The 14,937-nt window shown below is 40.2% G+C and overlaps 1 protein-coding gene and 1 pseudogene across 1 annotated transcript; both read left to right on the top strand.

Annotated features, from left to right (window-relative positions):
- The first annotated feature begins 1,131 nt into the window (after nucleotides 1-1,131).
- On the top strand, nucleotides 1,132-4,600 carry LOC125190698 (exocyst complex component SEC15A). Its single transcript, XM_048088067.2, has 2 exons — nucleotides 1,132-1,405; nucleotides 2,035-4,600. The coding sequence occupies exon 2, from the start codon at nucleotides 2,061-2,063 to the stop codon at nucleotides 4,428-4,430; it is 2,370 nt and encodes a 789-aa protein (XP_047944024.1). The 5' UTR covers nucleotides 1,132-1,405; nucleotides 2,035-2,060; the 3' UTR covers nucleotides 4,431-4,600.
- A 3,295-nt stretch (nucleotides 4,601-7,895) lies between these two features.
- LOC125186585 (protein NRT1/ PTR FAMILY 3.1-like) lies at nucleotides 7,896-14,937 on the top strand (annotated as a pseudogene).

The following is a 14,937-nucleotide window of genomic DNA, read 5'->3' as shown; positions in this document are numbered from 1 at the left end:
ATTTTTTGATTTCATAGAGTATTTAAAATTTTTAATTTGATAATAAGAAGCATTATTAATTGAAAAAATGAAAGAATAAGGAATGGAAAAAATATGTTGTTGTTGGTTGAACTCTTGACCTCTAGGTGAAAAACCTAATAACTAAACCATTGGACTACTACAATTTTTTAGGACTTCTATTGAAAATAAAAGTATATTTCTACACTCCACGGAGGGGGCGGATATGCTATTTTCGGCTCGATTCAAGGAAAAATATAGGCTCTCCGAACGGCCGGGAGGGGGCGACCGCCCCCTCCTGCCCCCCCTAGATCCGCCGGTGGGTACTCCTACTATAATAAATTTGTATTGTAGTTCACTCTTATTTTGTAGTAGGAGTACTATTTATATTGTGATATCCTTGTGCTGGATTACATAGGGTAAAGTTTCTTATTTCACATTTAATCCGCATGCTTAAGAAATTAAGTTATAACTATCAATAATGTGAGAAATCATTAAATTAAGTTATAACTATCAATAATGTGAGAAATCATCCAAAATATTACCCAAATTTGACCATAAAGATTATAAACACATCGAAAATATTACCTAAATTTGATCTTGAAGACTATTGGCACGTGAAATAGTATTCAATAAGCACGTGAAAGAGGCAAGCTAAATAAGCGTGCATGGATGTACACGTGGATAAAAGAGGATTTGTGAGCGCGAAGCATGGAATTGAGAGTTAGTTAGATTGTTGCTTGAGTTTGTTAGTCGTACGCACGTCTCAGCTATATGAGCTGCATTTTCCTTGATGCAGCTCAAGATATCTTCTCGCCATCTCCTTCTAGCAATTCTCTGTATATAAGTACTCTCTTATCACTATTTAGATTTTCGAAGACCCTAAATCTATATAACTGTATAGATACTCTCTTGGTCACTGTTTTGATTTTTGAAAACCCTAAATCCATACCTATAACTGCTCTCTATTAAATATAATAAATATAGATAAGACTAAAATGTTTCAAACTCGACTACAAAATTAATGTGCCAATATTTGGAAATAAAAGAGTAAATATATGAAAAAAAGAAAGACTACTATTTTTTCTCATTAAACAAAAAAGACATAAAATTAGGAGTGACGGACTATTTTTTGATCCAAGAATGTTTGTCGCCTCTCTCCTTATTTATATACCTATGCTTCAGATTCCAAATTTGGCATTGTGGCAAAATCCGCCTAAGAATGATTGTCCTGAATCCTACTGCACACACATAAACAACATCGACACCAATTTGGCTTTAACATTCAAGAAAGAATGAGATAGAGAAGGTCTCGCCACGCATTTCTAAAGGGAAAGGGAATTGTGCTGGGATTCGTTTCTTGATTGTGATTGAGATCGAGGGCTTTGATTTTCTTGTACTGTTTCAGGTAAAAATTTGATCTTTTTTTTTTGGAAAATTTGAGTATTTTCTGTACTCTTTCTGTTTTCTTTGATGGGAGCTCTTTGAGATTGTCTTGTTTTAGTTTGTTTGTTTGTTTTATGCTATTTGAATTTGAATTGGCTAGAATTTGGAAAGGAAATGGATCCAATATTAAATTGTGTGTATCGTCCCAAATTTAGTACTCATTTTGGGTTTTTTGAGCTATTTGTCTTGTTCTATTGTGTGCAATTATAGTGAGAACCTTAAAATTTAGAAACTCAGTTTTTTTTTTTTTTGTAAATTGGAAGCCATAACCTTAGGGTTCCATCTTGTTATGTTGCCTTTCCGGTTTAAGAGTTATGTAAAAAAAAATTGGAGTTCTGATTCAAGAAGCATGTATTTGGGGTTTTGATCAATGCAGAAAGTTCGAATTTAAATTTTTTTGTTTTTTTGGTGATTGGAAGTCATTATTGTTAAGTTTCTTCTTGTTATGCTGCCTTTGTTTTTTTTTTAGTTGATCGCAATTCTTCGAATTTTGCAGTCTGTATGTAAGTAGTGGAGTGTAGAATTTAATGATAATGTGAACAATAGTAGGAGTTCTAATTCAAGAAGCATATGGACTTTTGATCAATGCAGGTCATTTGACAAGAAGATTTTGAAAAATGAGTGGTAGAAATAAGAGAAATGTGACTGAGAACGGTGGGGACACGGGTGAAGACTCGGTTCTTGCAACCTTGGTAAGCAATGGGGATGATATGGGGCCGATGGTTAGGCTTGCATTTGAGACGGGGAAGCCTGAAGCCCTCTTGCAGCAGCTCAAGCACTTGGTTAAGAAGAAGGAAGTTGAAATTGAGGAGCTTTGCAAGCTCCATTATGAGGAATTTATTGTTGCAGTCGATGAGCTACGTGGTGTCTTGGTTGATGCGGAGGAGCTGAAAAGTGAGCTGTCAACTGATAACTCGACGTTGCAGCAAGTTGGAAGCGCCTTGCTCACAAAGTTCGAGGAGCTTCTTGATTCTTACTCGATTAAGAAGAATGTGACTGACGCCATTAAGATGTCGAAGTACTGTGTGCAAGTGTTGGATCTCTGTGTGAAGTGTAATAATCACATCTCTGAAGGGCGATTCTATCCAGCTTTAAAAGCTGTTGATTTGATTGAGAAGGATTATTTGCAGAGTATCCCAGCTAAGGCTTTGAAGACGCTGATAGAGAGGAGAATACCTATGTTGAAATCTCATGTTGAGAAGAAGGTGTGCTCCGAAGTTAACGAGTGGCTAGTTAACATACGGAGCTCTTCAAAGAGTATCGGACAGACTGCTATACAATATGCTGCATCTGCTCGTCAGAGGGAAGAGGATATGCTGGCTCGTCAAAGGAAAGCTGAGGAGCAAAGCTGCTTGGGCATAGAAGATTTCACCTATGCTTTAGACGTCGAAGAAATTGATGAGAATTCTGTTTTGAAATTTGACCTCACCCCGCTTTATCGAGCGTTTCATATCCACAATTGCCTCGGGATCCAAGAGCAGTTTCGTGAGTATTATTACAAGAATCGTCTGCTGCAGCTGAAATCAGACTTGCAAATCTCATCAAACCAGCCTTTTCTTGAATCACATCAGACCTTTTTGGCTCATACTGCTGGTTATTTCATCGTAGAAGATCGAGTTTTGAGGACTGCCGGGGGGCTGCTGTCGCCAACTGAGCTTGACATGATGTGGGAAACGGCTGTGGCTAGAGTGACTGCGGTCTTAGAGGAACAGTTCTCCCAAATGGATGCAGCGAGTCACCTCCTCCTCGTCAAGGACTATGTGACTCTTTTTGGAGCAACACTGAGGCAATATGGTTATGAAGTTTCCACGATTCTGGAAACTTTAAACAGCAGTCGTGAAAAATACCATGAACTTCTTCTAGCAGAGTGTCGGCAACAGATCACTGATATATTTGCTAGCGACACATATGAACAGATGGTGATGAAGAAGGAGTCCGAATACCAGGCAAATGTGCTCCTGTTTCATCTCCAAAGCTCGGATATAATGCCGGCATTCCCTTATATTGCTCCATTTTCTTCCATGGTGCCCGACTGCTGTCGCATTGTTCGATCCTTCATCAAGGATTCGGTTAATTACTTGTCTTATGGGGCACAGATGAACTACTTTGACTTCGTTCGCAAGTACCTCGACAAACTCTTGATTGACGTCTTGAACGAGGTCTTGCTCCGGACAATCCACAGCAGCAGCACCGGCGTGTCCCAGGCGATGCAGATCGCTGCCAACATATCTGTTCTAGAGAGAGCCTGTGATTATTTCATCCAGCACGCCGCTCAGCAATGTGGAATCCCAGTGAGGTCGATTGACAGGCCACAATGCGGTTTAACGGCCAAGATCGTGCTTAAAACCTCGAGGGATGCCGCTTACATGGCGCTTCTCACTCTGGTAAACTCGAAACTTGACGAGTTCATGAAACTCACGGAGAACGTGAATTGGACGTCCGACGAGGCGACGGGGCTCGGAAATGAGTATGTCAACGAGGTCGTGATATATCTCGAGACGGTCATGTCAACTGCTCAGCAGATCCTACCCTTGGACGCGCTGTACAAAGTCGGGAGTGGCGCTCTCGAACACATATCCAACTCTATCGTGGGGACTTTCCTCAGCGATAGTATTAAGAGGTTCAGTGTTAACGCGGTGATGTCGATCAACATGGACTTGAAGGCGCTGGAAACTTTCGCGGACGAAAGGTTCCACTCGACTGGACTGCATGAGATATACAGAGACGGGAGCTTCCGGAGCTGCTTAGTAGAAGCCAGACAATTGATCAACCTCCTCTTAAGCAGTCAGCCAGAAAACTTCATGAATCCCGTGATACGAGAAAAGAACTACAACACTTTGGACTATAAAAAGGTGGCTACCATCTGCGAGAAGTACAAGGATTCGGCTGATGGAATCTTTGGCAGCCTTTCGAATAGAGCCTCGAAGCAAAGTGCAAGAAAGAAGTCCATGGACGTTCTAAAGAAACGATTGAGAGATTTCAACTGAGATATATCTGCAGTGGTTTGGACCGGCTAAAATATTTTCAAGTATTCCATTAAATCTTCGATTGGATCTCTTTATATAGCTCGTTCTAATTTTTTATATCAGAATATAGTTTGTGATGGACTATTTATTCTTTTTCTCGTGTTTGATTAAATTAGCATGATTGAGGTCTATGTGCGCATTTGCATCCTACGTTTACGTAATAGGGTTCTGATGATGACTTATCAGTTTTCACGTGTCTATGTACTGATGAGATAGTTAAACGTCCTGGATGTTCGGTGCTTGACCAATGGCCAAACAGCCAGGAATAAGGAACTTTCGTTCTCGTCAGTGAAGACCTTTTATGTGTACCGTTAAGTGATTTATACCATATTTAAGGTATGGGATGATGGAGACTTGAAGCTTACCGGTTAATATTTTGACAGTTATTCTTGATTGGAGTTGCAAAATTCTTGCCTGCTTAGATCATTGGCATAGTTTCCATTTTTTTCAATTTTGAATTGCATAATTGCTAGAGACATGACATTTTCTTGCACGTGTTGAAATGTTCAAAGCTAGTTGGCTTTCTTTAGTGATTATCTGTGTTTTGGTATTGGTTAGCTTGCTGTCTGCGTGCATCTCAATTTGTGTTGCAGCAACGTTCGCAGGCAAATGACTCGAGTGATGGTGAAATTGCTGTCGCCACATTTACGCGTTCTTGAAAACCGTATGCCTCTCTGATTAGATGTGTCAAAGTTGCCTTTCGAACTCTGAAAAGAAATCTGAACTGTGAAGCATCGATGAAACGAAACAAAACTGTAGAATACTTGACATTTCACTAGCCTCGTCTATATCTGCTGTCGTGTTTTTAGTAGTGTTTGTTGGAAGTGATAGTAAAGATGATCCAGTCAAAGTGTGCAATGTCAAGTTGTTAAGTCTTGATGATCAGAGTGTGGATGCATCAAGTGTGGATGCAATGCTTAGTGCACAAGAGAAACCAATCACCAGCCTCGCACGAGTTGAAGCAGTGCATCAACCAATGTCGACAGCTAAGGTGGAGGACCACATTTGTACTTGGAGAGACGTGGTGATCAAAGGATTAAAGAAGAAGAATAGTTTGCAGAGTTAGTTTTGATTAAGTTATAAACATGCTTTAATCTTGTACCAGTTGTGTTTAGTGCAAGATTCTAGATTGTTCGAATATGGTGTATATGTAAGGAATCTTGCATCCACCAAAATCAATCAATGAATAATAGTGACTTCTACATATTTTTAGCATATCTGCATTTGTCTTTCTTCTTCATGAATTCCACTGCATGCTTTCATGGTATCAGAGCCAGGTTTCTTAAGGAAGAGTTTTTCATGTGGTGAAGAGTTGTTGATGACCTTAGATGGCATGAGATTAATCAAGTAAACGGCTGTCACAAAGGCATCATCCCAAAATTTTTGAGGAAGAAAGGATTGAGCTAACAAGGCCAAACCAGTTTCAACAATATGTCTATGTTTTCTCTCTGCTAGGCCATTTTGTTGTGGTGTATAAGGACAAGAAACATGATGAACAATGCCACTCTCTTTTAGAAAACGAACTAGACCTTGAAACTCACCTCCCCAGTCAGATTATAAGATTTTTATTTTTGATCCTAAGAGATTTTCACTAACAGCTTTAAACTGCTTGAAGACAGTGACTAGATCATTTTTGTGTTTGAGGAGAAAAATCCAAGTATATCTAGAAAAATGGTCAATGAATGAGACATAATATGAATATCCATTTCTAGATTTAATTGGTGATGGCCCCCAAAGGTCACTATGAACAAGTTCAAGAGGTGAATTATGTTGAGAGAATGACTGTGGATATGACAGTTTATGAGCTTTTGATACACAGCAGGGATAACAAAGAGAAGAGACTTTCATTGCATGATAAGGAATATTACAACTGTTAAGAGCAAGTTTAACCACATCTAGAGTAGGATGTCCTAGTCTACTATGCCACAAGTACAAATCTAGACTAGAAGATTGACTGGAACTACTGCTGGATTGTGGGCTGCTCAGGCTTAGGGAATGAACTGCTGGACTTTCTGGGCTTGAAGAAGAGATGATGGGGAAGGTGTCTCGCTTGATTGGAGTGTGATCAACTAGGAAATGATACAAGCCTTTTTCAAGAGTTCCTTTGAGCACAATTTCCTTGGTTCTCAAATCCTTAACAAGACAAAAATTTGGGTGAAACTCAAAGAAAACAGAATTATCTTGAGCAAACTTAGATACACTCAGGAGATTTTTAGTGATGTTAGGAACATGCAAAAGATTTTTGAGGTGAAGTTTTCTGTTAGCTGAGTGAGATTTAAAAACACTTTCTCCAACATTTGCAATATTAACAGCATCCCCATTCCCAAGCAAGAGATTCTTACCTCCTGTGTAGGCAGTGCTTATGTTGAGATTGCTGAGATCAACACATGGTGTGTAGCTCCTGAGTCCGGATACCAGCTTGAAGCAGCATTTGAATTATAACTGTACTCTGATGGAGTTCCAACAGAGAAGGTGGCTGATGGAGACCTTGGTACTGATTGCACCAGATGAGCTGAGAGATTGAAAAATCCTTGATTCTGATGTTGCGGTGCATTTCCTCTATACTGGACTTGAGCTTCTAGAGCATGGTTCTTCACTGTACACTTTGTTCTACTCAGTCTTGGTTTCTCTCAATCTAAAGCTGATGCTTCCATGTTCATTAGGCAGAGGGGTGATGAGATCATCTATTTACTTATCTATGTAGATGACATGCTCATTACAGGAAATTCTCAACCTTCAATACAAAAAGTGATCTATCAACTAAACTCTTCTTTCTCTTTAAAAGATCTTGGGGAGGTGAACTTGTTTCTAGGTGTTGAAGTAGTCAAGACTACTGACGGTGGCCTGCATCTTTGTCAGTCCAACTACATCAAAGATCTTCTAAAGAAAGCTAACATGACAGGTGCTAAAGGGTGTCCAACTCCAATGATCTCAAGTTCAGAACTGAGTAAACATTGTGGAAATGCAGTGAGTGATCCAAAGCTTTATAGAAGCATCGTGCGTGCTTTGCAATATGCCACAATCACTAGACCTGACATCAATTTTGCTATAAATAAGGTGAGTCAATACATGGCAGATCCACTGGATACACACTGGAAGGCTGTAAAGAGAATTTTAAGATATCTATCAGGAACATTGGATTATGGCATTCAAATTAGGAAGTCTAATGGAGATGTTTCAGCCTTTTCGGATTCAGATTGGGCAGCTGATATAGATGATAGAAGGTCTACCACAGGAGTGTGTGCTTATCATGGAAGAAATCTTGTCTCATGGTGTGTTAAAAAACAAACGGTGGTGGCTAGATCTAGCACAGAGGCTGAGTATAGAAGTTTAGCTTAAGCTGCTGCAGAAGTTACTTGGCTATCATCAATGCTCAGTGAGTTGAAGATAAAAAAGAAAGGAAGTCTAGTGATTTGGGTGGATAATATGAGTGCCATTGCTTTGGCATCAAACCCTGTTCTTCAGGCAAGAACTAAGCACATTGAGTTGGATATTCACTTTGTCCGTGATAAAGTTCTGGGAAAAGAACTTGAGTTGAGACATGTACCGACGGTGGATCAAATAGCAGATATATTTACAAAGCCATTGAGCCATCAACCCTTCGTGAAGCTAAGGGAAAGACTAGGTGTTGTGTCCTTAGCCTCGCTCGGTTTGAGGGGGCGTGTTGGAAGTGATAGTAAAGATGATCCAGTCAAAGTGTGCAATGTCAAGTTGTTAAGTCTTGATGATCAGAGTGTGGATGCATCAAGTGTGGATGCAATACTTAGTGCACAAGAGAAACCAATCACCAGCCTCACACGAGTTGAAGCAGTGCATCAACCGATGTCGACAGCTAAGGTGGAGGACCACATTTGTACTTGGAGAGACGTGGTGATCAAAGGATTAAAGAAGAAGAATAGTTTGCAGAGTTAGTTTTGATTAAGTTATAAACATGCTTTAATCTTGTACCAGTTGTGTTTAGTGCAAGATTCTAGATTGTTCGAATATGGTGTATATGTAAGGAATCTTGCATCCACCAAAATCAATCAATGAATAATAGTGACTTCTACATATTTTTAGCATATCTGCATTTGTCTTTCTTCTTCTTCATGAATTCCACTGCATGCTTTCAGTGTTTTGTTCTCTGGTTCACCATGTTGCTGTTGAAAGCTCATAAAATTTATTGCTAGGATCTTGGAAGCCCTCTGGTAGATTTTAGTAATCTTCGTCGTGTTCTTCTCTAATCTCTTTACGGCCGATAAAACTATCCCTCCCTCTGCGTTGATGCATCTCTTCTGTGTCGACACACCATCGTCGTCGCGCCATACATGCCGTCGTCTCCTAGGAGTTGTGGGATTTGAAATGAAAGAGATCCACCTAACTATGTTAGCAAATATGTGAGCAAACATCACCCAATTCGAAAAAATATCGTTTGATGCCAATCAGCATTCAAAAAATGGTAAATTCTGGATTAACTTCTTTTGCTTATATTTTGCATTCATTATATAATTTGTGGATTTGATGGGTACATACCTTTTCTTTTTATTAAAATAAAACAAAAAATGTTGAATAGCCCTATGTCCCCATCCATGCAAGGCAATGAAACATTTCTTTTGTAGTAATCTTTCTGTCCCACCAAAGATGACTCATTTTTCTTATTGGTTTATCCCAATCAAGATTACTCGTTATTAAAATAAAAACACTTTTATCTTTATTTTATTCCATCTTTCTTACTTTATTCTTTCCACTTAGGGCTTGATTGGTAGCCTGTAGAAACTCATAATACCATATAAAAGCCCATCTTTTCCACCATTTTCCCATCTTCTCCTCCATTTGGTAGCAGTCGTTTTTTTTTTTCCAGAGAACCCGACACAAAAATTCCGGATCTCGGTGAAATTGACAATATAATCAGCCATTCTTGCAATTCGCTATCCCAGAAAATTTTGGGTATTAATTTTTCTCGATTCTCCGACTTCCTGATTTGGAGCTTTATGCCCAAATTGCCCTCCCAGTTTTCCACCTCTACAAGAACATACCCATAACAAGGCACTCATTCGTAGAGTCGGAAGATGATGGTGGAGGAGACGGTGCGGAGGCGGAAGAGTGGAGACCTCAGAGAGAAAAACAAGACGGCGAAAGATCTGAGAAGTCGTCCAGCTCGAATTCCAAGTGCGCCTTGCGCGACCGCTTCGCAATCGCCGGCACAATTGAGCCACTTGTTTCGATACTCCATAGCTCGTTGCTCGGGAGGCTGCTCTCCTCGCGCTCCTCAGCCTCGCTGCTCGAAATCAGAGGTCCTCTCCCTCTCTCGCACGCGCTTTTGTATTTTTATTTTATTTCTGAAACATGCATATGGATTCGTGAATCAATTGATGATCAGAAATTGGAATCGTTGCGGTGATTGTTATATTTGAAAATAAATCGATCGAATTTGAGAATTTTGGATTTGTAACTTGATGTCTTAGCATTCTAATTAGTTTCAACCACGTATTGACTCATTATTTGGTTAAGAATTATCCAAGTAGTGTGTGCTTAGTGTTGATTATTGTAATTTTCTTCTTCAGTGAAGTGTTGTGCTATGGAGAGGATTTGCACAGGGTTTGCACTGAGTTGTGTCCTATCGGAGGAGGAAGAGTCTTGATAGGTCGAGTTCGATTAGGAAGGTTGCAACCTCTGTTGTGGCTGAGATTCATGAGCTTAAGATGATGTCCTATGCCAAGGGTCTCACCCACAATGCATATTGCTCTCATCCTGCCAAAGTTGTGGTGGAGAGGGAGAGAGACTTGCTAAAAGACTGAGTTTGTAGCATTTTGATGTTGTAGAGAGTAGTGAATTGGGTAGTGGTTATAGGGATTGTAGCAATTCTTTGATAGGGGGTGAGAGGAAGGAAGCGAAGAAGTCGTCATCTGGGAGGTGGAGTTGGAGGATTTGGGGGTTCATACATAGGCATGGTGGTGGTGCGAGCAAGGATGGAGATGAGGAGGACAAGTATAGCAGGGTCAACGGGGTTGAAAGGTCGTTGTCTGTGTCATGGCAGCGTGGAGAACAGAGATGTCGGCGGCCGTTTGAATATAAACATGTTTAGAAGCAATAGCAGTGTAAGTATGAGGAATGGTGGATCGCTTGGTGTGAGTATGAGGAAGCCTTCGGGAAGGAGCGGGAGGAAGCCTTCGAGAAGGAGTGGCAGGGACGATACCACTCGGACTTCCCTCGTACGTGAGCTTTCGCGTCCCTTCAAAGCCATCGAAACAATTTCAACCGGAGGATGGTTTTTAGCGTGGGTGTGCGATGGAAGGAAAGCATGGTGCACATGCTTATATGGAGGGAAGGATGTGAAGATGGTGCGAATCTATCAAATACTCCGTGCCAATATGTAGGGGAGCAAGGACGAAAGAGGGCAAATGAGACATTTCTCTTGAAAAAGCAAGGGCATAAATGTAATGATAATGATTAATATAATAAGTCAGCATAATGTTTAATGGCTACCAAACAATGGATTAAGCCACAAAACTTTTCTACCAAACCGCATTATAAGCAATATTAGCTATTTAAAATTCTGGGAAAACCCATTATATGAGAACTTAATAAAAGCCCTGCATTTCTACCAATCACACCCTTAACATACAAAATAAAGTTGCATAAAACCCGTGCCGCCTACGGAAAGGGGTCACCTTCCTTGGGACGGAGAAAGTAGTAGTAAATTATTAAAGTGGTATTTATAGGCGGTGTTCGGTTTTCTAGATAATATAGTACCAAGATATATCTTGGATTGAGTTGTGAGATTATTTTAGTGATATGAGATTAGTTATGACTAATTATCCTATGATTATCCATCTAGGATTGAATTGTGGTATTGAACCTCATGAGCCAAACACACTTCATATTTAATTTCGGGATACAATCTTGCAAATCGAACGTCCCATAATATATAGATGGAATCATATTAGTCCATCATTCGTGTTTAATTATAAAGATAACATTTTAATACCGATTTAAAAAGTGAAGTCTGGTCTTTAAATGCAATGTTTTTTTTACCTCAAATTTGATTATAAAGATAACATTTTAGTGCTGATTTAAAAATTCTCATTAATTTTTGGTCGGGGAGTGAGTTTCGTCGTGTTAATTTATTTTAACAAATTTATCAACTTATAATTCTCTCCTTCTTTTGTGCGGAAAATTATTTTTTCCGAAATTGGAAAATGAGACCGTCTTGACAAAGTTTAACCACTCAGGATTTCCCTAACCACACTTGCCAACTTATTATAATTCATTTTTGAACGATTTGATTAGCTAGTTAATATAATCAAATAATTTTAGCTAAAGATAGAAAAATTGTAAATTGTAGTAATATTCTAATTTTCAAGGCATTTATGTCCCATAATAGATAGAGAGAGTTTCTTGAGTGAATGGAACGAACTTTCATGATTTACATGATTAAATCTTTTTAGATTATCGATATAATTTTTCTTATAAATAATACTCCTCCGTCCCATAGTAGATGTCACACTTTTCTTTTTAGATGTCACACTTTCTCTTTTGGAAAAAGTTTCTTCTCACGTCAATTATAAAATTATATTTTCTCTCACCACTTAACACACAAAATAACATCTCCTAAAATCTCGTGTCATCTCCCAAATGTGACATCTCCTATGGGACGGAGGGAGTACTAGCTAAATAAGAGACTGCAACAATGTCCTTTTGGACATGAGACAACAAACAAAACCATCACATGTTTCGCCTGATGAGAAAAAAATACTAGAATAAAAGTAGTAAATCTACATTTAATTATTAAGTGTGCCACCGCTTATAAACAGTGAATGCGGGTTGTATGCAGCAATCCGACACTTGGAGAAATGGAAAACTGTGACATAGAGTTAGAGAAGAAGAATAAATCCGAAAATGGAGATGAGGAAACGAAACAAGAAGATGTCATCACAGACAAAAAGAAGCAGCTTGGTGGTGTTAGAACAATGCCATTTATTCTTGGTTTGCCTCTCTCTCAATTACCATGTTAACACTTTTAGAAATTTTATAGTTTTGTTTATGTATGTGTCTGTGTGAGAGATTTGTTCATTCTTGGTAGCCCACCTTCTTAGATTATTGTAAAGATGCAATCTTTAATCTTTACTATGTGAATGTGATAACAAAGACTCATTCTTGGTAAGTCCACCTTCATATGTAGCTTTGTGTGTGTTTGTGTCATAAAACAGAAAGACTGTGTTGTCATACATTATTGAAAAGTTGGAATAGAAAATAAGTTTTTACCTAAAACTGGTTGCTTTAGAGATGGATGGTGTAATCAAACATAACCTTCCCATAATACCGAATTGATCCCTTTTTACACATGCATCTCTATCTTTTGATTTTGAAATTGCTTGGATAATTGTCCCCAACTTGAGGCTGATTATGAACAAGAAAATTAAAAAACTGAATCTTTAATGAAGCTGCTGTCATAATCTTACAATCATGTAGCATTTCAAGAAATTTGGTTGCAAATAGATGTGTTCTAAGTTTTAGCCTTACACCTTACTTGTCAGCAAACGAAGCATGTGACAGATTCGCAACATCCGGTTTTCATGCCAACATGATCACATACCTGACTCAGGTGACTCAGGTGCTGAATCTGCCTCTTGTCAAGGCATCAAACACCCTCGCAAACTTTACGGGAACTTCTAACTTCACCCCAATCATCGCTGACTCGTTTGCTGGTAGATATTGAACAATAACCGTTGGTTCCTCCATCTACGTGCTGGTGAGCTAGTCTGTCCTTACCCATCTAATAAAAAAACAAACGATAAACATTCTAAAAAAACTTGTTGACAAAGTGTTTGTGTATCGTGTGCTTGTTCTTGCAGGGGATGGTTGCCATCACGATATCGGCCACCCTACCTCAGCTCCGTCCCCCTCCATGCCCGACTCAAGAGAACTGCGTTGAGGCCTCTAATAGCAGCTTTGGGTGCTCTACCTTGCCCTCCTCCTCACGTCGTTGGGCACGGGTGAGATTAGGCCGTGTGTGGTGACATTTGCTGCTGATCAGTTTGATATGAGCAGAGCAAAAACAGAGTCTAGGAAGTGGAATCTCTTCAATTGGTACTATTTCTGTATGGGGTTTGCCTCTTTACTTGCTCTAACTGTTGTTGTTTATATCCAAGACAATGTTAGTTGGTCTTTGGGGCTCGGGATTCCTACCATCGCCTTAGCTTTGTCTGTCATCGTCGTCGTTCTTGGGTCCCGTTAGTACAAGAAGATCAAGCCCGTTGGAAGCCCTTTCGTTCGAGCTGCTCAAGTGATTATTGCGGCTGTGAGGAAGAGGAAAGCCGTCCTACCGGATGATCCGACTACCCTATATCACAACAAAGATCTTGATGTTGATATCTCAACCAATGGCCGGCTTCTCCACTCGGACCAGTTTAAGTAAGTTTTAAAAGCTCGTACTAGTGCTTTATTTAAGGGGGCATTTACTTTTTATGTTATTGATTCTTCAAAGGATATTATTGTGAAAAGACGTTAGGCGCCAGTCTAGCGCGTAACGTCTTTAAAAGTCATTCTACATTGATGACTTATGGTTATGTTTGTTGACTTTATTGAAAGATGCTTAGATCAGGCCGCCATACCATTTGATTCGGACATGAAGGGTTCGTCAGGGCGGGCCAACTTGTGGAGACTGGCAACGGTCCACAGAGTCGAAGAGCTGAAGACCATTGCCAGCCTCGTGCCAATATGGGCGGCGACCATCTTACAAGTGGCCTCACATTCCCAGATAAACAACTTCACCATCCAACAAGCTCGAACGATGGACCGTCACATATTGTCATCCTTCAAGATCCCACCGGCCACAATGTTGATATTCTCAACCCTAACCATCATCCTAGCCCTCCCGGTCTACGAGCGCGTTTTCGTCCCCTTAGCCAGACGCATGACCGGCCACCCTGCAGGCATGTGCCTGCAGAGGATGGGAATAGGCTTGGGGATGGGAGTCCTATCCTCCCTAGTCTCGGGGCTAGTCGAGATCAAGAGGAAAAATGTGGCGACCGAGCACAACCTACTCGATCGCCCCACGACCATCATACCAATCAGCGCCTTCTGGCTAGTCCCGCAGTACTGCCTGCACGGACTAGCTGATGTGTTTTCATTGGTGGGGCACATCGAGTTCCTGTACGACCAGTCGCCCGAGAGCATGAGGAGCACGGCAGCGGCGCTGTATTGGATAGCGATCGCGATCGGGAATTACGTTAGCACGTTGATGGTGACGTTGGTGCATCGGTACAGTGGAGAGAAAAGGAATTGGCTTCCGGACATAAACCTTAATAGGGGGAAATTGGAGTGTGACCATTGGCTGGTGAGTGGAGTGCAGGCTGTGAATTTGGTGTACTATGTTGTATGTGCATGTTTTTACAAGTGAAAATCTATACAAATAACTGATAAAAATGAGGGAGATGTTGAGTGTGCTGATGATGATAGGGAAGCAGAGATGGTCATCAGGAAATAG

Source organism: Salvia hispanica, chromosome 5 (assembly GCF_029641045.1).
Source record: "Salvia hispanica isolate PSC_SH4W2 chromosome 5, Shi_PSC_v1, whole genome shotgun sequence".
Lineage (NCBI taxonomy): Eukaryota > Viridiplantae > Streptophyta > Magnoliopsida > Lamiales > Lamiaceae > Salvia > Salvia hispanica.
The sequence above is the reverse complement of the archived record's forward strand: the minus strand, read 5'-3'. Positions and strand labels throughout refer to the sequence as shown.

Bases quoted from the DNA above. Each gene is read 5' to 3' on its own strand.
- LOC125190698 (XM_048088067.2), top strand. From the start codon at position 2,061: ATGAGTGGTAGAAATAAGAGAAATGTGACTGAGAACGGTGGGGACACG.